This window comes from Diadema antillarum, unplaced genomic scaffold, assembly GCF_040938485.1.
Source record: "Diadema antillarum isolate AM-2024a unplaced genomic scaffold, OU_Dant_1.0 seq00001416_RagTag, whole genome shotgun sequence".
Classification (NCBI taxonomy): Eukaryota; Metazoa; Echinodermata; class Echinoidea; order Diadematoida; family Diadematidae; genus Diadema; species Diadema antillarum.
In genome coordinates, this window is record NW_027272168.1 from 358,778 (window position 1) to 383,607 (window position 24,830).

A 24,830-nucleotide genomic window follows, 5' to 3' on the forward strand; every position below is an offset into this window, starting at 1 on the left:
GGTGGTCTTGTGAAAGTTTAAAAGTAAGGTCAGTTTGAGATGCTCTATGTTTGTGCCAAATTATGGCATGATGTTACATCAAATAAAAACCTTGATTCTAGCATATTTTCCTATGTATATTTATTCTTCATATTTTGCGGCGAATAGCACCTTCACCGAGTGATCTTGAGAAAGTGCAAGTGTAGGGTCACCGTCATGTCGAGTTTGAGTTGCTCTATACCTGAACAAATATGACGTTGACACTTTGATACTAGAAGTCTTATAAAAGAAAACCTTTATCTGCTAATACATTGTATACATTTAGTGTCAATAAAAATATCTTCAGGCATTGCATAAAAGATCTGGGGAAATTGTGAACACTTGAAAACTAGTCCCTGACATTTGACCTTTGACCTTGAGCATGTGTGCATATATTCCAAGTTTTAGGATACCTCAATAGTTTCTTACACTGTTCACAAAATTGATAACGGATGGACAGACGGACGAAAGGAAGGACGGAAGGACAAGCCGAAAACACAATCCCTCATGTGACGCTTTTAGTAAGGCATAAAAAAGGGCGTAACTACTCAGCGACATAATCACACATACAAGGAAGTGGCAATATTAAAAAGTAAATAAAAAAACCCACACACACTAAAACTGAAGAGTTTATATAGTGGATGATAAGATGGTTACAGTTCGTTATTCCGAAGGTTCTATAGTCCGAAGGTTCGTTATTCCGAAGATTCCTTATTCCGGAGGTTCGTTAATCCGAAAATGCGATAAGGTTTGTTATTCCAAAGGTTCATTAATCCAAAAATGAAATAAGGTTCGTTATTCCGAAGGTTCGATACGGACCCTATTTCATTTTGGATCAACGAACCTTCAGAATAGCAAACCCTTATTCGGATTAACGAACCTGCGGAATTAACGAACCCTAAACGAGCCTTCGGAATAGCGAACCCTATTTCATTTTCCGATTAATATAACGATCCTTCGGAATAACGCCACAAATGTTCGGATTAACGATTCCTTTTTCATTTTCGGATTAACGAACCTCTAGGTATAGGGAATTTGTGTGTTTCGGATTAATGAACCTTCGGAATAACGAACCTTCGGAACAACGAACAGCACCCGATAAAATATATGTTGCCAGGGCTATTGTAAAGTATATATTTTCATGTGTAGGCATCGTGATACAAGCACAAGATGCTTTGAAGGCTGCCTGGCTCTCATTATAAACGTCACTATATATTTATGATTTTTGTTTTTTATTTTGCCGAATAAATGGCCTAAATTGGCGTCAATTAATCAATCAAAATAAAAACTTTGATCTTATGTCTCAGTCGAGAATGAAGGAATCCTCATAACTTACACATTAATGAATATTTTCATTTCTGAATTTTTTTCGCAGAATGTATAAACATATTTGTATGAAAAATGCCTCACTTAATTTGTAATGACTACTGACAAATGTTATTCTTTGCTATCTATGATTCCCTCAAATGCATGTCGAATTTATACTTTTTGTACATTCTGTTGAAAGAAGTGAAAATAAAACCTTTGAATTGAATTTTGAATTGAATTAATCAAAATTGGAAATGACGCACTGCTTCGTAGAATACACCTCCCTGGTACAACATGTTGCTTGATATCGCGCACATTGCGCCACGCCTCACTGGGGAAAGACCCCGCCCCCCTATTGATCATCTGAGCATAGGCATGCATGCATGCAATAACCAAAGTGCATAGTGCGGTGTCATTTGCCGCCACATATATGCACAGTAATCAGTATAGTAGTGGGGTTATCATGGTTATGGGATCAAAAGGTTTATGATCGCAACTCGCAACTGCCCACTTGTGCTACCGGAAGCCGACCCTCGGAAAGTTGTCGCTATCAGTATTTTGATCGATTACATGTTCTGTTTAGAGGTGAGCGCGTGATCAGAGCTGGTAATGTCATGGGAGCAAGCAATCGAATTAGAAATGGTTGAGGGTTCACAGCGGCCACTGATCAACGATAGCTTGAATCAGCCGACTCCACTCGGCAGCGACAACTCGGGCGACGTGGACGCCATGGCCTCCGGCTACAGTGGGGACAGTGGCGGCTGTTCTTCAAACACGGAGCCGCGCGATCTGGGCGATGTCATCACAACAACAAGCACTCAACCACTCTCCCTATTCGTGAAGGTCCTGGCCGGCTTCGCGGCCATCAGTGGCTTTCTGTTTGGCTACGACACCGGAGTAGTGTCTGGAGCCATGATTCTGCTGAAAGAAGAGTTCAACCTGAGCACTATATGGCAAGAAATGATCGTCAGTGTAACTATTGCAGCCGCCGCTCTGTCGGCGCTCTGCGGAGGATTCTTGAACGACATACTGGGAAGGCGCGGCGTGATTCTTGTTGCCAGTACAGTGTTCACAGCTGGTGCTCTCTGCATGGCTCTGGCAACTGGAAAAGAAATTTTACTTGTTGGCAGACTGATTGTAGGCATTGGAGTAGGTAATTAGCCACTCAAATGTTTGTTATATGAATAATGTAATTTGGATGCAGTGACCAAGTTTTGCTGGCCTTTGTAAGCATCATTGCCAAGTTCATAAAGAATGTTATTACAACTGTGTACTAGGTCTATCTCAGTATCTGTAGTGTAAATTAAATGTATATTCTAAGAACAAAAACTAATTCATTCTTCAGTCAACACTGGGTGATTTCAGGGAGGTGGGACAAGTTCAGTGCTAGCTAGCTCCCAAATAACTGCCTTAAATCGAGCTCCAACACTGGCGGTCAGATTAACGCACTAACGCCTACGGAGCGATAACGATCAAAATTATTGATCACAACACTAGGTGCTAGCGACACTATGGACATGACATTAAATGTACAATATTTTCTGGCCCAGGTGAGATAGCTACAGTCTATGTACATACTACATTGTCTACGATATGATTAGTGGGATGTTGATAAGAGAAGATATGATCCACCTCCCCGATACGATGTTTTGTATTTTTTCCAACATTGTTTTAACAGGCTTAGCATCAATGACAGTGCCCATGTACATAGCAGAGATAGCTCCAGCAAACATTAGGGGTCGCCTGGTTACAATCAACAACCTATTCATCACAGGAGGGCAGTTTACAGCTTCTGTTGTAGATGGTGCATTCTCCTATTGGCCCTGGGGATGGAGGTGATGTATCTCAGATTTGTGAGAAAATAAGTTCAAGAATCTAGATAATGCAAAGGCATGTTGACTTGTGTGCTGCCCTCAACATCACTTACAATGTATGTGGCCAAATGAATATCAGAATATGCGCTATAATTTTGTGATGATATTTCTATTATTTTTCTACAGATTACGGGATACACCCACACACACACACACACACACACATGCACACAAAATCTTTCAAACCAAGATTCTGCCAGTGACATCATCTGTCAATCATTGCTAGAGTATAATGTATGATTAACAAAAGACACTGGAATGCATCTTCCCTTAGACTGAGCTTAACTTGCATAGATTCCATGTTACTAATCTGATTAAAAAAAAAAAAAAAAGACAATGTAGGAAAATCACAAGTTGAAGAGGTAATTGGTCCGCATTACATTCTACAGGACTAGCAAATGTGAAAAAAAAAACTACAGATAAGGGAAAAAAACAAAACAATAGGCAAACAATTTGAGTTTTTATTTTTGCACTACACTGTAGTTTCATGTTGCAAGAAATATGCAGAAATTTCCACACAGTCAAAAATTTCAACTTTTCCAGTCCTGGATAATTGAGACTTTTTGTGAAAAACAAAAGTGAGCCCCTTCCCCCACCTCAACTCTCACATCCCGCACCCTATTGTCCAATGACTTGTCATGATAAATGTGTATCATTTTTTTCCTACCAGGCCGATGCTGGGGTTGGCTGGTGTGCCTTCCCTCATCCAGCTGATAGGCTTTCTCTTCCTCCCCGAGTCGCCGCGGTGGCTGATAGATCACAACCGCTTGGACAAGGCCAAGCAGGTTCTGCAGAGGACCTGCCAGGGGGAAAATTATGAGGAGCAGTTCAGAATCATTCACCAGGATGTCTTGAATTCAAAGAGACAGCAAGAGGAACAAGCTGGTGAGTTTTTCAGTAATACCCGCTTTCCAATTTCCAGTTAAAATAAAATGTGACCCCGCATCACAAAACCACCAAGAAGTCGCCAGGCATGGATTTTTAGTAAGGGCAGCTTGTGAAAGAGCAGACTCTAAGCTTTAAATTGTATATAACTCAATACAAATTGACTTTCAAAGCAGTGGCATTATCTTTTAAAAGTTATTAGAGTTGAAAGTGAAGAGTGTGTAAAAGGTTTTTAAGAAATGCAGAGGGGCCTCTCGAACATAGGCCTACCTACACTTGTAATCTTACTATTCTACAAGAGTGTTTTCTAAAAAACTGCCCCCCCCCAAAAAAAAAAAAAAAAAAATCCCTTTTGCTTTATGTTCCCAAACCATAGAGATACACTAAATAGAGCGCATTCTGCATATGTCACGCATGTACTTGTGCTGTGTGAAATTGAAGAGACCACACACCATCTTAATCTGGGCAAAAAGTCACGCTTTGCCAGGATTCACCACATGCAGTACACGTACCAGAGCACATCAAAAAGCTCATATAGGGTCTCTTCTGTATCAGTGTAGGCTATTTTTATATATCTCAAAGATGCACAATACATTTCAAGTGATAAAACAAAATACACCTCACACAAAAAAGAGAAAATGTTTAAATCTCACAAAAAGAAATATTAAGTAAATGTATCATCTTAACCTGTTGAGGATGGGCTGATTTGGCTACAACACGCATTTCCCGTAGACACTTTCCTGAGTATACTAGGGACTCGTCCTCAACGGGTTAATTGGCGGCAAACAGGTAAAAAGGCATCTTGGTGGTGTAGCAGAGTTGTCGAGAACATGCCATTGAACAATTTGGCAAGTTGGGTGCCTTCACCATCTCCTTGAGATAGTTCTTGCACTGTGAAGTATCGTCATTCAAGTCTGTGAATACATTAGATAAGCCTATATCTGACAGAGCTAAAGGCTTCAATGTGGATTTGTTTGATCGTGGATGCTGCATTGTATGGAGGTTTGCATCAGGCCTGTAGTTAAAAGCATTTGCTTGCAAAAGGGTTAAAGAAATCCATTTGATTTTCCTCTAAAAGTCATGACAATAGAGTATTGGGACACCCACAAGTTTTTCTGAATTCTTTATAGTGGAAATATAAGATGATAGGGCCTCGACATAACTATTATCATTTTTTTTATTTATTGTTGTTAATGTCATTATCATTGTGATCTTGCCTTTTGTTTTGTGCATTCAGCAAAATATATTAGAGCAATGGCAGATCCAGAGGGGGGCACCGGGCACGTGCCCTCTCTTTATTTATGGTTAAAACAAAAGAAATAAAAAGAAAAAAATGGGGGGTTGCGTGCGCTCCCCATTAATTTTGCAAAGGCACCTCCCCTTTACTGAATTCCTGGATCCGCCCCTGTAGAGAACGAAGAAAACAAGTTAAGTAGGCCTCTCTGTATCAATTCAAAATCACATGACTCATTAAATCAACATTAGTCAAGTACATTGTATGTTTTCATCACTGTCAATATGAAGTATTTCCCTCGATCAGTTTAGGCCCGTATGTTGACTTTTATTGAAAAGGTGCAGGTAAATCTGGCATTGAAGTTTTCATTATAACCTCTTCAGTAGTTCAAACACCACAGTCTCTCATACACATACAGTTTCTCTCTCTCTCTCTCTCATACACACAAACGCACACACACACACGCACACACAGTCACGCTTACACTGTACATACAATACAGACATAATGCCCTGGATACACTGTATGTGTATTATTATACGTGATCGATCTTGCGCAAGCACTTTTTGCCCTGATTAAGATGGCAGACGGCTCTTTCATAATTATCACAAAATTGGTTTTGTAATGCACAGTCACAAATGGAAAAATGAGAAATGAATGTCATTTAGGAAGTTATTCATCAAGCAGCTCTATAAATGGTCAGTACTTTGCCAAAATACAGTTGAGAATGACCTGACCTCCACATCCATAAAGATCAGGTGTCTGAAAAAAAAAAAAAATTATGCTGCAAAAAACAACAACAACAAAACGATAACTACACACATTGTACAGAAAATATGATTCTAAAACACACTTTATGTATTGTGGCATACATTGTACGTGACATCTTCATACATGTGACAGTGACGAAAGTGAAATTAAGAGCATAATATTTTCTTGTAGTTTCCCAAAACTGCAGCCACTGTGGCAGGGCAATTTATAATCAAAGCAGTTTTTGTCACCAGAAATAATGTTGAGTGTAATATGAAAAGGAAAAGAAGTAAACTAAATTGCCTCACTAGTGTTAGTTATTATAGTAGATGACATTTTTCCATCTCTATGAATATCATACTCTTATGATATTGATTTATTAATAGTAAAGTATCAGTTTCAGTTAGCCCTGATTGATTGAAGGATTGAGAATTAGCAACCATTATTTTTGTTGCATCATTGACAGGAAATTCATTAGTGCCACTCCCATATTTTTGAAGAATGAAAAAAAAAATAATGCACATTTAAATGAATGAGTTGGCAAGGCCTCCCAGAAAGGAAAAAAAAAATGTGTCAATTAAATAAATTACAATCATTGTAGTCCAAGGAACGTATCCAAATTTTATGCACCCCTTTTGTAAAGCACTATCTTTCTTGCAACCAGAAATCCTACCCAAGCCTCCACAACACAGCAACAACCAATTCAGAAAAAAGACGAGGATTTTATAAGCATTGATATGCAGTGAGTACCGTTACTGGTATGAACAGGTCAAATGGAATAGTGTGTAACTGATCCCCAGAGGAAAAATATTCACAAATTTGAATACAACCTTGTATTTTAATGAACGTTTGCCTTCACAAACAGCTTTTAATCAAGGATACACTTTTAATAGTGACACGACATTTGCTCCTGCAACAGTTGCTCTGGTCTTATTTTCTCCAAGGACTTAGGGTTAGGGTTGTGATAGGGTTTGGGGTTTACTTTGATGTGAGGATTAGGATTAGTGTTAGGGTTATATTTGTGGGTAGAATTTATTTTTTGCTCAGCTTGCTGATATTTCAGTGGAGCAGTTGTCACAGGAGCAAATGCCATGGCCCTTTTGATAGCTCCCCTTTTATCCTGATGATGCATCTTTGATTTCTTTAGTCCAGGATGTCATTTCGATACTGGAGAAAGTCAAAGTTTCTTGCTGGAAATAAGTCAGTTCAGAGTTAGCTCATATGCACATGAGTACAAATAACCTTTCTTTTGACTCAGTTGGTTAGGCACTCCACTTGTTTTTAAAGTGACAATTCGCATATCAGTTTGCCCCTCGTAACAATTTATGGAATTCATCAGTCATGTTCAAACAAAGGATAAACTTGCATAGACCAGGTGACCAGAATGATCCATCAATTAACATTTGGGAAAGCATGTATGACATTATTTTGCATTGATTGTATCAACAATCTTGTTCTTTTGATGTTGCCAAACACCACTTTTGATGTCAAGTGGATGTGCTTGCAAGCACCATTTATAAAGATTACTCGAGTAATCAGTCCATCACAGATGCTTATTTCTGATTTTAACAACAAACGTGCCCTGTTGGTACAAATGACCGTTTTCTGCTCATGCACAAAGTGGAATCCTGAACTAGCTTTAATGATAGGATCTGAATTTTTAAATGAAGCAAGTTTTGGATTTAAAAAGAAAAACAAAAACTTAAAAAAAAATGCCCTGATAGAAGGAAATATAAGGATTTTAATTCCTAACATAAAATCATATCAATGGATTCATTACAGAGCACCTTTAAATGCAAGATTTTGACAATCACCAACATGGCTGAGATTGATGACCGAGTTGCTGGTTGTAAACTTATTTTATTCTGCAGGTTCTGAGGTAGTGCTTGTGAGGATGTTCAAGTCACCACCTGTGTTAAGAGCTCTCATTGTTGGCTGTGGCATGCAGATGTTTCAACAGCTCGCGGGAATCAATACCATCATGTAGGTGTTTGTCCAAGCCAGTCTGGTTTTTGTTGTAACATTTTGTATTTTGCTTGTAGTTTTTGGTTTGCTTTTGTTTATCATTACCTCAGCCAAGGAGGTTATGTTTTGTCGGCGTTTGTTTGTTTGTTTTTTTTGTCTGTGTGCAAAATAACTCAAAATGTTGTCAACAGATTTTGATGAAACTTGCTCAATGCTGGAAAAGTTGCTCAATTTCTGACCTCTTTAAATCTTGGTCGTTGTTTATTTGGGACAAAGGGCTTACTCCCAAGTTGTCCTGATTAAATACAAAGTGATGAGAATGGCTGTATTCACATCAGTACCAACAGCTGTCAAGTATTCATATTGATATGTGCCATGCATGATTTGTACCAGGTAGATAGACCATTCGTGGGGATTTCTGTCGCGTTTTCCTTATGATGAGCTATTACCTGCACATGTTACTTGCGATGCCGTATAAATGTTGGGCAGGCCAGTGGCATACTGAAGATGGGTAGTTGGGTAATGTCAACAGTAACAGTTTAGATAGAAATTATGCTGAAAAGTCGGATGTATGTTAAAAGCAATTGTGCTGTTGCAATTAAATCTCCAGGTACTACAGCGCCACCATCATCAGGATGTCCGGTGTTCGGGACACGTCCACCGTCATCTGGCTGTCGGCCGCAGTGGCGAGCGTCAATTTTGTCTTCACCATAGTTGGGGTGTACCTGGTCGAGAGGGCTGGGAGAAGAATTCTGACGCTAGGGAGCTTTACGGGTAAGAACAGAGCATAGTACCAGATCACATGACCCAATGTCTCATAGACATCGCTAGGTGGTCGCAAGTACAGCAAGTACAAAAATGTTATTTTTATTTGCTCCTGTTTCATAATTAGCCTCGTGCAAGGCAGTGACTTCATTGTTTAGTTTGCATGTCTGTTTCCATGAGTTCTTATACTGACAATTGTGGATTGGCATTTATATTAAAGGGATGGTATAGTTTTGGTTGAGATGAGGATTCAGGTTTTAATTTTTTTTTAGATGATTTGAAACTTCCTGTATGAAATGTTAAAGAGCACACAGTTCAGCCTCCAGTTGTAAGAAGAATTCAAAGTTTATTTGATGAAAATCGGTTTTGAAATGGCTGAGATATCAAAAAAAAAAAAAAAACAAAGAGGTTGTAATAAAAGATGGGTCCCACCTTGTATTTGGACATCTTTGTTTGAGGATATCTCAGCCATTTCAATACTGATTTTCATCAAATTAAGTTTGGATTCCTTTTAGAAGTTTGTGTGCTCTTTAATATTTCATGTAAGTGATTTCAAATTATCTTGCAAAAAGTTGAAAGCTGAATCCCCATCTCAACCAAAACTCTACCATCCCTGTAAGCAATAGTGCATGCATAGCTTACAATCATGGTGGCTGAAAATGACAGTTTGACAGACAAATTAAACTTGAGGATGCATACTATGATATTTTTCCAAAAGATGCATGACTGATCATATCTTTACATCCAAAAACTATTCATGCTTTTCGAAATCAGATGCAAATTGATAATATGAAAACATTATTACTACACATTTCAGAAACTTGTATCATTGTATTAGTCTTCAAAAATTTCCAATTTTTTGTAAAATATGAGCTAAAAAAAGAACTTAAATCTACCTGAGCGTTTCATCTCTAGTTGTACAGAATTGTGTACTAGTATGTCAAAATGAGCAGTGAAAGCAATGCACATATTTTATTTTGTTACATGAAGTGCCAGAATTGGTTGCTACAAACACATCAACCTTTTTTGCTCCTGAGGACGTTTTAAAACAGCCATATAATCAATGTGTGCAGTGAACAGTTTGAATACTGTATGCAATACTTTCTACCAGCAGAAATGTCCAAACACCAATTGTAGGACGGTGAATTGTCATACTTACATGGAGATCTTTGTTGATAAATGGTTGAAACTGTATCTCAGTATGCCATTTGTGTTTGTGTGTGTAGTAATTATGGCTTGCATGTGAGTGTGTTTTTATTATGCCTCCGCCATGAAGTGTCGTCGGAGGCGTATGTTTTCGGGTTGTCCATCCTTCCGTCTTTCCGTCCGTCCGTCCGTCCGTAATCAATTTTGTGGACAGCATAACTAAAGAACTGGGTGAGGGGAGGGTGTGGGAGGGGGATGTCCCCCCTCCCACGGCAAGAATTTTTTGCATTTTGATGTTGCAAATGGTGCAATTTGATGCATGTTTTTGCGTGTTTTAACGAGTTGAAACAGTCCCACTTGTTTAAGGTTGCAGTATATTTCAGTGTAGATTATTATTGAACAATTTGCCTATAAAATGGTATCATTTGAATAATCTTCTTGTATTCATTCTTACACTGAATATCATGAACGCTGTCTGTTCAGCAATCAAACAGAAAAAGCATGAAGACGAGGGTGTAGATAGGGGCATATCCCCTCCCACACGAAGGTGATTTTGCATTTTCAGACCTGAAATTCAGTGATCTGGTGCAAATTTTTGGTGCAATACTTTTTCACCGAAGTGTTAAAATCACGGAATTTAGCTCTTATTCCGAATGTGCATCATCTGTGTGTATGTACAAAGTCTAGTGAGGTAGAGCTTCGGGGAAGGGGGATTCCCCCTCCCGCTCGTGGAGCTTTTGCATTTTTAGAATTGAAATAAAGCGATCTGGAGCACACTTTTTGTGGAAAATTCAGAAATTGTGTCATTCCCAAAAATGTACTCAGTCTATAGTGGGTAACATGCAATTGAAGGGTGGCAAGATACCTCTCCCATTTTCAAGGGAGCCTTTTTTTTCAGTTTTAAGCTTTTAGAACTGAAATTCAACAATCTGGCACACACTTTTGTTGGAATATCTGGAAATTTGTCAATCAGAAGAGAAGTGTAGCAAGTCTATGGAAGGAGATTCTGTATAATTTTCTGATTGCAGTTAAACGTTTTGGTGCACACATTTTGTGTCATATTTGGAAAACTGTTTATGTTCAAAGTGTAGCCACAGTCTACTTCTATGCATGGGGGGGGGGGGGGGGGGGGGGAGGGGCAGGCGAGCAGGGAGAAGGCGTGGGCGAGTGTTATCTCCACCCCTCCCTTACGATGGAGCTTTTGCCTTTTTAAGGTTGAAATTGAGATATCTCATATACGCATATTTGGGAAATCATAAAATAAAAAATGATGGGGGGGGGGGGGACTGAGAGAGGAAAGGGTCGATTAAAAGGGGAAATTCCCCTTGTACATGAGGGAACTTTGAGTTTTCGGAATATAAGTGATAAGTCTTGTACACTCAGAATTATTCATAATTTTTTGTAAATCTAAAAAGTGTACTAAGCTAGGGAAAGAGGAACAGAGGGGGAGGGTTTGGGTGGGGGAAACCCCCTCCCAAGCACGAGAGATTTTGCATATTTTGAACTGAAATTCAACGATCTGGTATGCACTTTGAGTGAAATATTCAAAAAATATGATCTCATTTGATGAAAGGTTGCAAAGGAGACCAGCTTCATGTGCATGCATACAGTACACACGCATTTTTTTTTTCCCGCCTCCCAAATCCCCGGTCCAAATCTTGGGGGGGGGGGGGGGGGGGGGGGCATTGCCCCCTTGCTACGCCAGTGGGGTGCAGATGCTCGAGGTCAAAGGTCAAAGGTCAAGGTCAAATGCTCAAAATTTCACAATTTCCCCCATATCTATTCAATGCCTAAAGGTATTTTCTTGAAACTTAGTGTATCCATGTATTACCCAATAAAGATTCTTGTGTGAGAGTTTTGTGTCATGAGGTCAAAGTTCAAAGGTCAGAGGTCAAGTGAAATGTTTAAATTTCACTTTTTTTCTCCATATCTCAGATATGGTTCAAGGTATCTTCATGGAATATAGTACATATGCATGTACTGACTGGCAGTGATTATCTAGGGACTGTGGGGTCAGGAGGTCAAAGATCAGGGTCAAAGGTCAAGGTCAACTCGATAAATTTTACTTTTTCCATCTTAGATATATGCAATGCCTGCAAGATTTTTCTGGAAACTTGGTGTGTACATGTGTTACTGTACCCAATAGAGATTCTCTACGAAGTTTTCGGCCAAAAAGGTCAAAGGTCAAGTGAAAGTGCTAAATTTCACTTTTTCCTCCATATCTCGGAAGTGGCCCAAGGCATCATCGTGAAATATTTGGAAAAAAAAATCATGAAACTGATGTTCTGCCCAACAGTGATTCTCATGGGAATTTTAAGGTCATAGGGTCAAAGGTCAAGGGTCAAAAGCCAAGTCAAAATGCTGACAATTTACTATTTAATACAGACATTCCACTTTTTCTCCACGCCTCGAATTTTGCCAGTTTTAGGGACAGGCAATTTTTGGTTTTAGGGGCACTCTCTCTCAAGATTTTTTAAGGGCAGCAAGGAAAAGTTGCAGTAAGCATGGTAATTTTGAGAGAGGCATTGCAGCAAGTAAATAGGGCATTGCGGCAAATTGCCTTTTGCCTTCCGGGTAATTCGAGGCCTGTTTCTCTATACCGTGAAAAGTACTAAATGCATAGAATTGTAAAAGGGTCAAAAGTCAAGCAAAAGTCCTCAAATCCCCAAATACATGCTCGCTTAGAAAATGTAGCCATTCATGAGATTAAACCTATTTCAAGGAAAGTGAACACTTAACACAATATAACATGTCATTTTGATAATTTGCCAATTAGATTAAATTGTCATCACACATTGTCAAGATGTACTAAATGATAGGTGCATACAAACATACACACATACATACACATACATACACATACTGGTATACATGAATGAATAGACAGTGCAGGTAGATGAATTGATAAATGAGTCAAGAAAGACAAAAGGGGTTCTCATTTGTCATGTGATTGGGATGTCTTTTTTTTTTAATTGATGCCCATTAGATGCTATATTAGCTGATATGATGCTGATATGTAAATGGCTGTTACTTTTTATAATTTACCCACTTTCAAATCATTTTCCTTTTACCGTGTGTGATTCATTGTGCAGGTTTTACAAAAAGCAGTGTACTCCTTGAGAATAGTTACTTCTGAAGTGTGTTATACCACCTGTTTAACACTGGTGTGTTAGAGTCAATGGTTGTAATGTTTGTATTACGTGTTTCCTCCTAATAGGTGTGGCTGCATCCGTTTTGTTCCTTTCGGTGTCGTTTTACCTGATAGCAAAGACCTCTCCAGACTCGGACATTATCACCCAAGACCAGTGTGGAAGTGTCAGGTTAGATCTCTGCCATTTCATTGCCACTATTTACTGGAACTCGAAAGAAACATTTATGAAGGTGATGACTGGGGTGGGAGGAAACACAATACTGCAATGCATCTGCAATGCATCTTTAGGAATTGACAACCTCCCTGAAATAGCATTTTATTAAAACATTATGTATATTCTTGACAAGAAGAGTCATCATCTGCTATGTTTGGCTAGTCAAATTTCCCTGACAGTCATACATGTTACCTCAAACTTTGATTCACATGGTAACTGATTTTGCAGTGTCACCAACAAGTGCACAGTGAGCAAGTGTGTAGGAGAGCTGTACCCTATGCACCTAAAAGAACCCACATCACATCTCTAATGAAGAGCAGGGTAAAATCCTGATTAAAGGCATTATTTACCATTTGCAAATGAGATTTTAGTGCTTCAAAATATTTTTAACCCTAACCAGGCCGGGCTTTTTTGGGTGTTCTGTGACCGGGGAGGGGTTGATTCAAACCCCCCCCCCCCCCCCGAGATCTCGGCCGTCGATCGCGCAATCGCCATGAAATTTGGCACGTGCATTACCTGTGGCGTAATCTACCAAGCTATACAAAAAGAAATGGAAATTTTCGTCATAATAATTAATTATGCTAATATATGTATAAAATCATACATTTTGCTCTAAATCAGAAATTAAAGCTCCTAGAATCCTAATTCTTGGTGAAATCATTCTTTGTAGCATTCCTAACAATGTACTTGAAAAAAAAATTTGGTACCAAAATCAATTTCTTATGTATTTCATTGTTTTTTTGACCTTTTGTTTTATCATTTTTTTTTCCGCAAAATTTATGACAGAACCTATATCAAGCATAATTATGCTAAAATTAATTAGTTTCAGCTTATAAAAGCGAAAATAATCATATCTTTATGAATAAGAAGAGAAAACTCAATTTGCATAGACTTTACACACAAAATCACATTTTTGAGCCATTATTGGTCTGATAGGCATGTATAAAATGTTATGCAGCGTCGTAACGGTATGCACGATTTTCGCGAAAATGGTGTCAAAGGATGCACGAGACTTGAAAGTAAAAAGTCAGCGAACGGCGCGGTCAAAAAATTTCGCGCGGCGGAGTAGTCGCAAAAAATGTCGAGGGGGGTTGATTCAAAACCCCCCCGGCCTTTTTAGGGTTAAAATGTGAGTTATGGAAAGAAACAACCAATGTGAAAAATGTTGAATCAGTGTATTCAATGTATTGTTAAATACACAAACTGTGAACAATAGTTATAATGAAATTGTTTCTAGAATAAACCGTGTACAGTTTAGTTTCTTGAGAAAAATAGTGATGTATCCTTATATTTTAGGCTTTATTGCTAAATTTTTATATGGTAGGATGTTTTGTGATGCAACTGACCTACACATATGCATCAAATGTGATAACTCAAACATTTTTTTAAATCACTGCTCCCAATGGTAAACAGTACCTTTAAGTGGTCAAATGCACACTCACACACAAAAGAGATCAGCCAATATCTGCAATAATCTTAAGGACTGAATATGGCAGATCGTCCTGAAGAAAAAGAAGCTGTGCAATACTGCTGACTTCTGCATGTCCTAGCACCTTTTGGAAACCCAAATTGCATGTTCTGATTTTGTTGCTTCTTTAATATGCCATTCATTTTACCCAACATTGACAATGTTCTCCCGCTGGGAATCAGTACAAATGGTCTGTTATCACTTGATTATGTTTGTCCAATGAGCTGGCTGGTGTTTGACTAACCCATATAATAATAATCAATTCATTTGTACAGATGTCCTGTAGCTCAACTTGTCAACACATTCCAAATGTCATGGACTGACATATGTACATTCTGGTGTAATTTGCCGAATTCAGCCAAAGTATGATTTGAAACCACCATGATCAGCAGTGTTCATGTAGTAATATATATATATATATATATATATATATATATATATATATATATATATATATATATATATAATATAAAAGGAATTAAAGGGGGACCCCACTCATGTCCAGCTTGACTGTAAATAACAGAGTAAACTCAACAAACAAAATAAGTGTCTTTGATATGATTTTAAAAAAAGCAAAGTTATGCAAAACAAAATAGTGATGACAGTGGTACTGATATATTATGCAAATTAGATTGATGAAGCAATAATGCCATCTTTCGTCATTTCCTGTTAGCCTGCTTATAAAAATGTGTCTTTTTTTTAATGAGCACATTCAAATTTATCATATAGGAAGAAATTATATCCTCTCCACATAGAACCATTTAAGAGTTGGAATGATTTAGGTTGATGACTTTTTTATAGGGGAGTTACTTATACAGTTTGTGCATTCTTAATGAAAAAAAATAGTGCTTTTAATTGTATCTGTGCATACAAAGCAATTGGAGAGTTCTGAGATGATGACAGCTTTATGTCATCAGTTTTTTGGGTTTTTTTTTCACCGTGCAGCACATGTGATGCCTGCGTGCGAGATGACGCCTGTGGATTCTGCTTCCAGACATACAACCATTCCATTCTCAACAGCTCCTGTTTGGCAGTGGATGGATACCTCACCAACCAGTCTGCTAATGGCCTCTGCACCAAGGCAGAGCTCTTGCATCATGAAAGCACCTGGGCCTACGACTACTGTCCTTCGCCCTACGCTTTCATGGCATTCATCGGCCTCATCATGTATCTTGTCTTCTTTGCACCAGGTATGTGGATGTCCATCACTGTCCACCCTATAATGACACCAATTTAAGCAGATGGATCGTAGAGTGATTTTGGAATATACATGTCTAATGGCCACTTATATTAGAGCAACTTTATTGGCAGTTTGGGCACTGTGAAGCTGCGGGCAATTGTTGAAATTTATGCCCCCGATTTTAACCAATCATAATTGTGGATTCATCCAATGAGCTATATAATCAAGGCTATTATTGACCCCCTGTATCTTAGACCCATGCCGTTTAAAGTTCATGTGTCCCTTTTGCAGCCCTGAAAATACGATTTGTTTCATAAGCTGGTATATTGTAGAGATAGGTAAGTCAGACCATTCTTCAGAAGAGCTGGAAACTTCTATGATAGAGGAGGAAATAATACTACAGTATAGATTTCCAGTGAAATAGACCCTGAAAAATTCCAATTGTTACTCTAGGTACAAAAAGGGAGTTTATTCTTGAGTAACATGGGGTTTTTATTTCTCTGTTTGAAACTCTTGAGGTGCATTTATCATATCATTTCATACATGGATGTTAGGTGACCCTAGTCTTCAACCATGCAAAGTTTTGTGATATTTGCAAAAGGGATATACAACCTTGAATGGTTTGTGTTTTAATTCCGGCAGGTATGGGTCCCATGCCCTGGACGGTGAACTCCGAGATCTACCCACAGTGGGCCAGGAGTGCAGGGAATGCCATGGCAGCCACGGTCAACTGGTCATTCAATTTACTCATTGCGATGACCTTTCTTAGCCTCACAGAAGCCATCACACGTCAAGGTAGATCTTTATTTTTCCTTTTTTTATTGTTTTATTATGTCTAAAGCTTCCTTTTGCAGTTAAGAATCACTTAAAAACTGCCCCTGGCAATGACATCACATCGCACTATATACCCATTGCCATTTAAGTACATCATAATTTTCCTTGAACAATAGCAGTGCTTTTGTTTTTCTACTGAAAATAATGACAGCGAAGAGGAATAATGCTAGTTAAAACTTTGCCCTGTATCACAAGACTTTCAGAATACCATGGATTTTGCATCAAGTATCAAGTTTCATAATCTTTATCATGCTTTTAAAAGCAGAAATTTGCAGATGGAAGGACAGTTACACACTGTTTATGTGTGTATAAAACTGATGAAGCAGTTTGAAAACTGACAGTAGGGTGATATGATATCTCTATCAGTGCCTTGTATGAGATTCTGCTTACCAAATTTTCATGTTCACATAAGGTTGCGTGCATTTTTGCAATGTTTTTAAATTCAGATCTTGATATGGGTAAACTGTAAGAGCTTGCAGAATACCAGTCTTACTCAGTAACATATTGTGTATAAACTGATGATCATAATAAACTAAAGCTTGATTTGCAGCCATACCATTAAATATAAACTTTTAGAGATAATCAATACAAGTAAGATCCATATAACGATTTTTTTTGTTCTTTATGATATCAGTATTCCTCTGATGTTATCATAGTGTCTATTATGTCACGTGGTCTAACCTGAGGTTAAAATGCAGGATTGTGCATTCTTAGGGATTAAAGGTGAAGTCTTTAAGAAAGAATATAGCATACAAAACCAAGATGTCAATTCATGATTTAATCAATGTTGCCCTGCTTTTTGAGAGCATTTTGTGGTATATTAAGATGCCCTAATGTGTTGCCCAGATTTTTTTTTTCAGTCTTTCTCTTTGCCAATGTATGTTCTCTTGTTTCTGCCAGGTACGTTCTTCCTTTACTTCTGCATATGCATTGTGGGCATCATTTTTATATTCGTCCTCCTCCCGGAAACCAAGGGAACCAACCTGGAGAACATCCAGGAGCTCTTTGAGCGGCCCATCTGCTCCTGTACCTCGCAGCCCAGCTACACACGGATAGGGGATGACAAGCAACAGACAAGTAAGAATACAGAGTAACCCATCAAGCGTGTCTATCTCTGCCATGTTACTGTAAAACCAGAAATTTTAGGATGCGTGGAACTTTCGCGAATTTCATTAGGAGCCATGATTTGCGAACAAAAAAAGTGCATGCAAATCCTTTTCCTACAAAATCTAGTACATGGTACATGTAGTAAATTTATAAATTTTTCATGGTCAGCAATTTGCAAAAGTTTCATGTTGTAAATTTTTCTGGTTTTACAGTTTATGATAATCAGAAAAAAAAGTATATCTGTGTGTACATATATATTTATATATCTATATCTATACATATATATGTTCATCTCTGAATTTTCCACGTGTTGGACTTCGAATGTTATTATCAGAAGAAGAAGGAGTCTCAAATGCACCATTTGTAGTTCTAACAAGGTTTTTATCAACAAAATTTTTGGCCCGTCTCTGGCCTACATTTGTGTGTACAATGATAAGTCTTTGCAAAGACTTATTGGTGATTTTGAGGAAAGTGTCATTAGTAACGACAGTTTCCTCCTATGTATTTCCTTGTTTTTATTTTTTTCTATATAACTTCACTAAATAACATGCTATGGTGCAAATTCAGACTGCAATCTAGTTCAATATAATTGAGGAACAAATCAGGGTACATACAACTCATTTAAGATGTTTGTCATTTTTGTAGATAGCATTGTGCACAACCAGGGGTGGATCCAGGAATTCTGTAAAGGGGGGGGGGGGGGAACTAATATTTCTGGTGCTACTTCCGGGTTTCATTTCATTTTTTTCTTTTTATTTCTTTTGTTTTTAATGAAAAATAAAGGGGGGCGTGCCCCGGTTGCACCCCCCTCTGGATCCCCCTCAGACAACATTACTGTTTTTGACTTCAAATTACTGCTTTTTAGCTTTAGCATTACTGATTTGAGGTCTGAAAGGTTGGCATCTCTGTTATTGTATACACTGACGAAGGCCTGAGACAAAGATTTTGTAAGTAAAGGCCTTGTTGGAACCACAAATGGAGTACTCTAGACTCCTCTCTTTTTCTTATGATATATATATATATATAGAGAGAGAGTATATATACATGTATGACCTTGCATCACAAAGCCAACTAACCAAAGAAATGCCATATGTCAATAAGTGTCAATGTTACTTGTGCAGAAAACAAGGACAGCGCAGTCATTTGAGTTGCATGTCATGCTCAGTGTGAAACAAGTTTGTGTTGTAACATGAAAAGAAAGACTCAACTACTTTGACTTAGGCAGTTGAATTCTTGTTATTCTCAAGAGAATGGGACTGGATTTTTCCTTCAAATTGTCTGGTGCTCCACTCTGCAACTTTGGTTCTGCCACATTTATTTTGTACATGAATACATGGGGAGATATCAGAGCTTTTATTGGCTTCCACCTATGTGATTTTGGCTCATGCAACTTTAACCCCTGCAGATTTTACTGTATTCTAGTGCCAGATTTCAAGTTAGCCATATGAAAATCATATGTACAAGCTGTGTGATAAAAACAAGCTGTTCTGTGCCATGCTTATTTTTAGACATATTGGCCCGTATTCACGAAGATGTTTTAAATTTAGTCCACGGACGAGAATAAGCATGAAAATAGGCGTACCTTTCACATGCTTATTGATCAAGGTGCGGTTATTATTGGATGTCTGTCAGTGTACGCAATCTGTCACATGCGATATCCAGAAATTTGCATAATCCATTGACTAAATTTAAACCACTTTCGTGAATACGGGCTATAGTATCATTATTTATCCAAGACATTTCTGCTGAAATGGAGAAATATGCTGCAATTTTACTAACTCAAAGTTTCAACAGCCTTATTTCTCTACTTGTGACTACGTGGATATATACAGTGCACTCCCGTTACAATGAACACCTTTATAACGAACACGGTTATAATATTTGGAAATGAAATAGGGTTTGTTATTACGAACATTTTGGCATTTTCCAAAAAGGTTCTTTGTCAATAAGGTTCGTTAATCCGACAATATAAAGTATGGTTCTTATTACAACGGTTCGTTAATCCGAAAATGATAGAAATTCCAAACATTCGTTAATCTGAACACTAAAAAAAAAGTTTTGTTAATCCAAAAGAGAAAAAGGTAAGTCCACAAACAAAACTTAGGAATTACAAACCTAGTTGTAATCATCTTAAGATATCCGAACCTTCAAAATAAGTAACCTTTTTCATTTTTTTGATTAACAAACCTTCTTCGGAATAACGAACCTTATTTCATTTTCGGATAAAACAACCTTCGGAACAAAGAATCCTTGAAATAGAGAACCTTTCTCAGTTCTTGATTTTCATACAAACCTTTGGAATGACGAACCTCATTTCATTTTCCGATCAACGAACCTTCGGAAAACTAACAATATATTTCTATGTGAATTATGAACTATCGGAATAACGAATCTTCGGAAGAGTGAAGCTTCAGATGAACAAACCTTCGGAATCCTGGGAATGGCGAAACTTCGGAATAAGGATCCTTCGGAGTTACGAACTTTAGTACGAAACGTCAGATACGTGTTAGAACAGAACGTTTTTGGAAAACTTTCATTCCATGTGCAATACACTTATTCAATAGTTTACAGCGACGCCGAGTCAGTGACTGTTCGGTTTTTGCTGAAGTCTTTTTTATCATGAGTCTGTAGACTGACATATGAACCTTATGAAACTGATATCCACACAATGTAATTATCTCTGAAGAATTATGTTAGGAATTTATATACTTCATATATGCATTTAAATTTGTTATTGATGGGGAAAGTATGTAGTTTCTCTTCTAGCATATATGCATTTTTCTCTCTTTTCTTGCTATCTTTCTCTTTTTTTCTTTCTTCTCAACATTTCTTTAACTGTTCTTTATTTCTTTCTTTTCTTTTTCTTTTCTCCCTCCCCCCTTCCCCTGCCTTCTCATTTTGTATCATTAGATATTACAAAGAAGAATTTTTTATTCCATGTGCAATATACTTATTCAATAGTACTCAGCGACACTGAGTCAGTTGGAGCTGTTTGGTTTCTACCGTAGTCACTTTCTTTAATCTTTTCTTAGGAGTCTGTAGACTTGACACATGAATTGTGTTTAGGGATTTATATGTATCATAAGATGTCAGTTCAATTGTTATATGCATCATAATATGCTACTGAATTTGTTATTGATGGGGAAACAATAGGGTATATATAGTTTCTCTACCAGCATATGCATTTTTTTTTCTCTTTCTCTTTTCTTCTTTTTCTTGCTTTCTCTCTCTTTTCTCTTTTTTCTTTCTTCCTCTTCCTTTCTTTCCCCCTCATTCCCCTCATTCCCCTCTCACCCTTACTTTTCGCCTCGTATCACTTGATATAATGAAGACGTTTGGTCATATTCATTTATTTTTACCACTCGATTTGTTCTAACCTCACGTGCATTAAGCACACTCACACAAGACCATGGTAAAATGTTTGAATAGATGCGGTTTGTCTCGCCTGGAGTGTGCCAGGCATTGATCGTGCTAACTACATGAATTTGCATGATTCGGTTGGCATGGTCACTGCCTGGCTTGCACCTGGTGGGACATTCCGCATCTGAAGTTACATGAAGTTACATGAAGGTATGCTACTCCTGAACACTGCATTCCAGCTTGTGTTTTTAACTAGGGCGCTATCGACAGGTTGTCTTTGGGCCGAATGCATAAATGCTAGCAATTGCTTGTGCTAGCCTTTTACTTGAATCCGTATGCATAAAAACAAGCAATTGCTTGCGAGCAGAAGCTTTTGCTAGCAAGCTAAAGCAATTGCTTGCTGCCCGCAAGCAATTGCTTAGAGACCAAGCATTTGCTTATAAACGTATGCATAAAGCATACCTTTTGCTTGTTCTTGCTAGCAATTGCTTACGATTTTCCAAGCTCTGTAAAATGAGCTTGAGCTTTTGCTTAACTGGGACGTTCCCTTTTAAGTATCATTTTTCATATCAAAAAAAGAAAGACCACACTTGTGCAGGAGTGGTATAAATCTAGAAGAAATTACTCCTAAGTAGTGTTAGAAACTTTTTGTTTCAACAACGGGAATGTCCAGTGGTTAGCACGCAAAATGTGATGAAAAACAGGTAGGATGTCAGACTTCGGTGGAGAGCAAGGAGACCTTGCTCCACGTGCGATCTGGAACATCCGGGCTACTATAAGCAGTGATGGGAATCAGCCAGTACGTGTGTGTGTATTATTGATGTGTGTGTGGGTCTGGGTGTGCATTTATGAGTGTCATTTCATAGCTCCTTTGCTATGTAAGGAGATGTTTCCGCACACACATGCCCTTTCTAATACATGCCGTCACACTCGCCTTTGTTCTTGTGTTCACACAGGCATGACGTCCTTTTTGTTGAAAACGCAAGCAATTGCTTGTGCGGAACAAGCAAAAGTTTATGCATATGGATTTAAGCAATTGCTTGAGCTAGACCTTTTGCTAGACGAGCTTGTGCTTTCGCTTGAAGCAATTGCTTACAAGCAATTGCTTGTTCTATGCATTCGGCCCACTGTGTCTTTCCCAGTGCAGTCTTTGTATATGTATTTCTTTCTTGTAATTTAATTTAAACACAGTGCAGTGCATAAATGATGTCCTTTTTTCTCTCTTTCTCTTCTGTATACCAGACTTTTCCTTTCTTTTTACCACTTCTAGTTAGGTGTCTCCCTTTTTTCTTTCTCCCTCACTCTCTTTCTTATTTCTTTCTCTCTCTGTCTTTTTATCTCTTATTAGTCTCTCTTCCTTGTTATTCTGTGTTATGATTGTGAAGATATTTTAATTGTGTTTTAATTTATGTGGATTGTATATTATGTGCAACTGCTTAGTTATATTGTTATAGTTATATTTTTATGTCTGAATTATGTATACTTTGTGTAATTTATATTGTATTTTTTCACCTGGAAAATGATTATCTTTTTTGTTGGAAGAAAGACTAATAAAAATATCTGTATCTGTACCTGTATCTGTATCTGAAACGAACCTAATTTGGAATAGCAAACTGTAACCGAATCCTAAACCATCATTTTATATACATGTGTGACAATACAAACAACTTTATGCTCTCTTTTAAATGTAATATTTAAACGAAATCAAAAAGGTACTATATCATTTCACATCGCTTCCCAGTTTATGATGAGTATTCAGCAAACAGAATATGATATACTGGTATGCGTGGCTTCCTTGTTTTCGTTATATTGTATTTGTTCGCTTGATAATGAAAGAAAACTGCCGGTCCCAAGCATTTTGTTATAACGGGAGTGCACTGTAGCATGTTCATTTGGCACTGTATGCTTTTGTCTTGTATAATCATCTACATGCTTTTTTGTTTTCACTCATCTAATGCTTTTGTTTTATACTCATCTGATACTTTTGTCTTATTCACTTGTCTAATTTTAGTTTGCTTGTATGTTCGTAAGTCTATTAACATGCTTCATCTACCTCACGTGTGCTATTAAGGCAAAGACAGCATATCACTGCCATCAACCCAAATAACATCCACTAACACTGCCGATACAGCATCCTATGGAGCATTACGTTAGATGCCATAATGCTTGCTGCTTGCATGGACACGTATGTATCTCTGCTGCCCATTCTTTTTTCCAGTCTATGTGTGCATGATTTTGTCGTATTTAAGTGTCTGGCCTGTGTTGGACACATCAGATACACTTAATAAATTGATTCAAGAAAGCCAAAAGAAAAAAGAAAGTACAGTTGTCTTTCGTATTGCTTGTGTAAAAGTTCAATAATTTCCATGTCATGTTTCTGCACAGTACTGGCAGTTTTTCAAACAAGCAAATCCTGGTATGTACTCCTCAAAGAATTTTTCATTGCAAAGTCTATGTTGTAACGTCGTATTCCTTTTCTTGAAAGAAATGCACATAGACCCTTCTGTTGTTCAGTTAATATCACTCACAAAATACTCCTTAGCAATTCTCTTTTTCATTTCAAGGTAAAAGAATATGTGGAAAGTTTGCATATTGTCTGCAAAAAGGAAGGGTCTACCACTGCGAAGGTTGGGTCGGGAGTACTGAAGGCTCCCGTGACATTTGAATTGATCTCCTCATACAGCTTTATAACAACAATGTTGATGATACAGACACGTGACAAACATACAAATGTTAGTGGAGGATTCACAAAAAGCGCATAAAAGACACTTGTTAATAGTGATCCCATTGATACGAGTAATAAAGGTTTGCTTTACAAAGTAGCATCATCATTCAATCGATTCTGGTTTTTGCTGTCCTTTTTTTCCCCAGGCAATATTATGATATAATCAGCATTATATGCACATCAAGTCATGTGCCCAGTTTTGTCAGGATTTTAAGCATATCTAGCATGAATTTACTTTTAATGGAATTACAAATTCTTGCTCAGCAGAACAAAAAGCTGTTGAGCTACATGAATGCCCATTCCCCCCCCCCCCCTCCCTTCCCAAAATTTGATGTAATACAGTCTGTTCATCATCCAGAATCTGTAGTCTTGTATGAGCATGCAAGGCTGCACGAAACTGTTCAAATTTTATAAACTCGTTATCATTTCATCATTCAGGTGCAACAGAGCCACTGCTACATGCAGAACAACCATGACACACCCGGGTCTGCCAGAGCTACAAAGTGTACACATTTAGCCGCATTGTCATTGGAACATAATGCACAATCTGCGGGTGTGTACACGCCCCTCTCAGCAAGAATGCTTTCAGCAGTACTTCTCCAACAAGGAAGCGTCACTCTGACCGGGGCATCCCACGAGACCGACACCCACGAGTCATACGGTCCACGAGACCGACATCAATATTAGGTCCATGAGTCATACAGCCCACGAGTTATACGGCTCAGGAGTCAAACAGCCCATGAGTTCGACACTACGCAAAAAAGGCTCATGAGACCGACACTAAGCAAACATAGCCCACGACACCGACACTAAGCAATTAAGGCTTATGAGACCGACACTAAGCAA

General features: G+C 38.0%; 1 protein-coding gene across 1 annotated transcript; it reads left to right on the forward strand.

The window, feature by feature from the left end:
• The first annotated feature begins 1,802 nt into the window (after nucleotides 1-1,802).
• Nucleotides 1,803-23,528, forward strand: LOC139709234 (proton myo-inositol cotransporter-like). The gene is made up of 10 exons (XM_071621187.1): nucleotides 1,803-2,479; nucleotides 3,005-3,161; nucleotides 3,871-4,085; nucleotides 7,941-8,052; nucleotides 8,645-8,808; nucleotides 13,163-13,265; nucleotides 15,724-15,968; nucleotides 16,601-16,753; nucleotides 17,693-17,869; nucleotides 23,331-23,528. The coding sequence occupies exons 1-10, from the start codon at nucleotides 1,936-1,938 to the stop codon at nucleotides 23,411-23,413; spliced, it is 1,953 nt and encodes a 650-aa protein (XP_071477288.1). The 5' UTR covers nucleotides 1,803-1,935; the 3' UTR covers nucleotides 23,414-23,528.
• The last annotated feature ends 1,302 nt before the right edge of the window (nucleotides 23,529-24,830 follow it).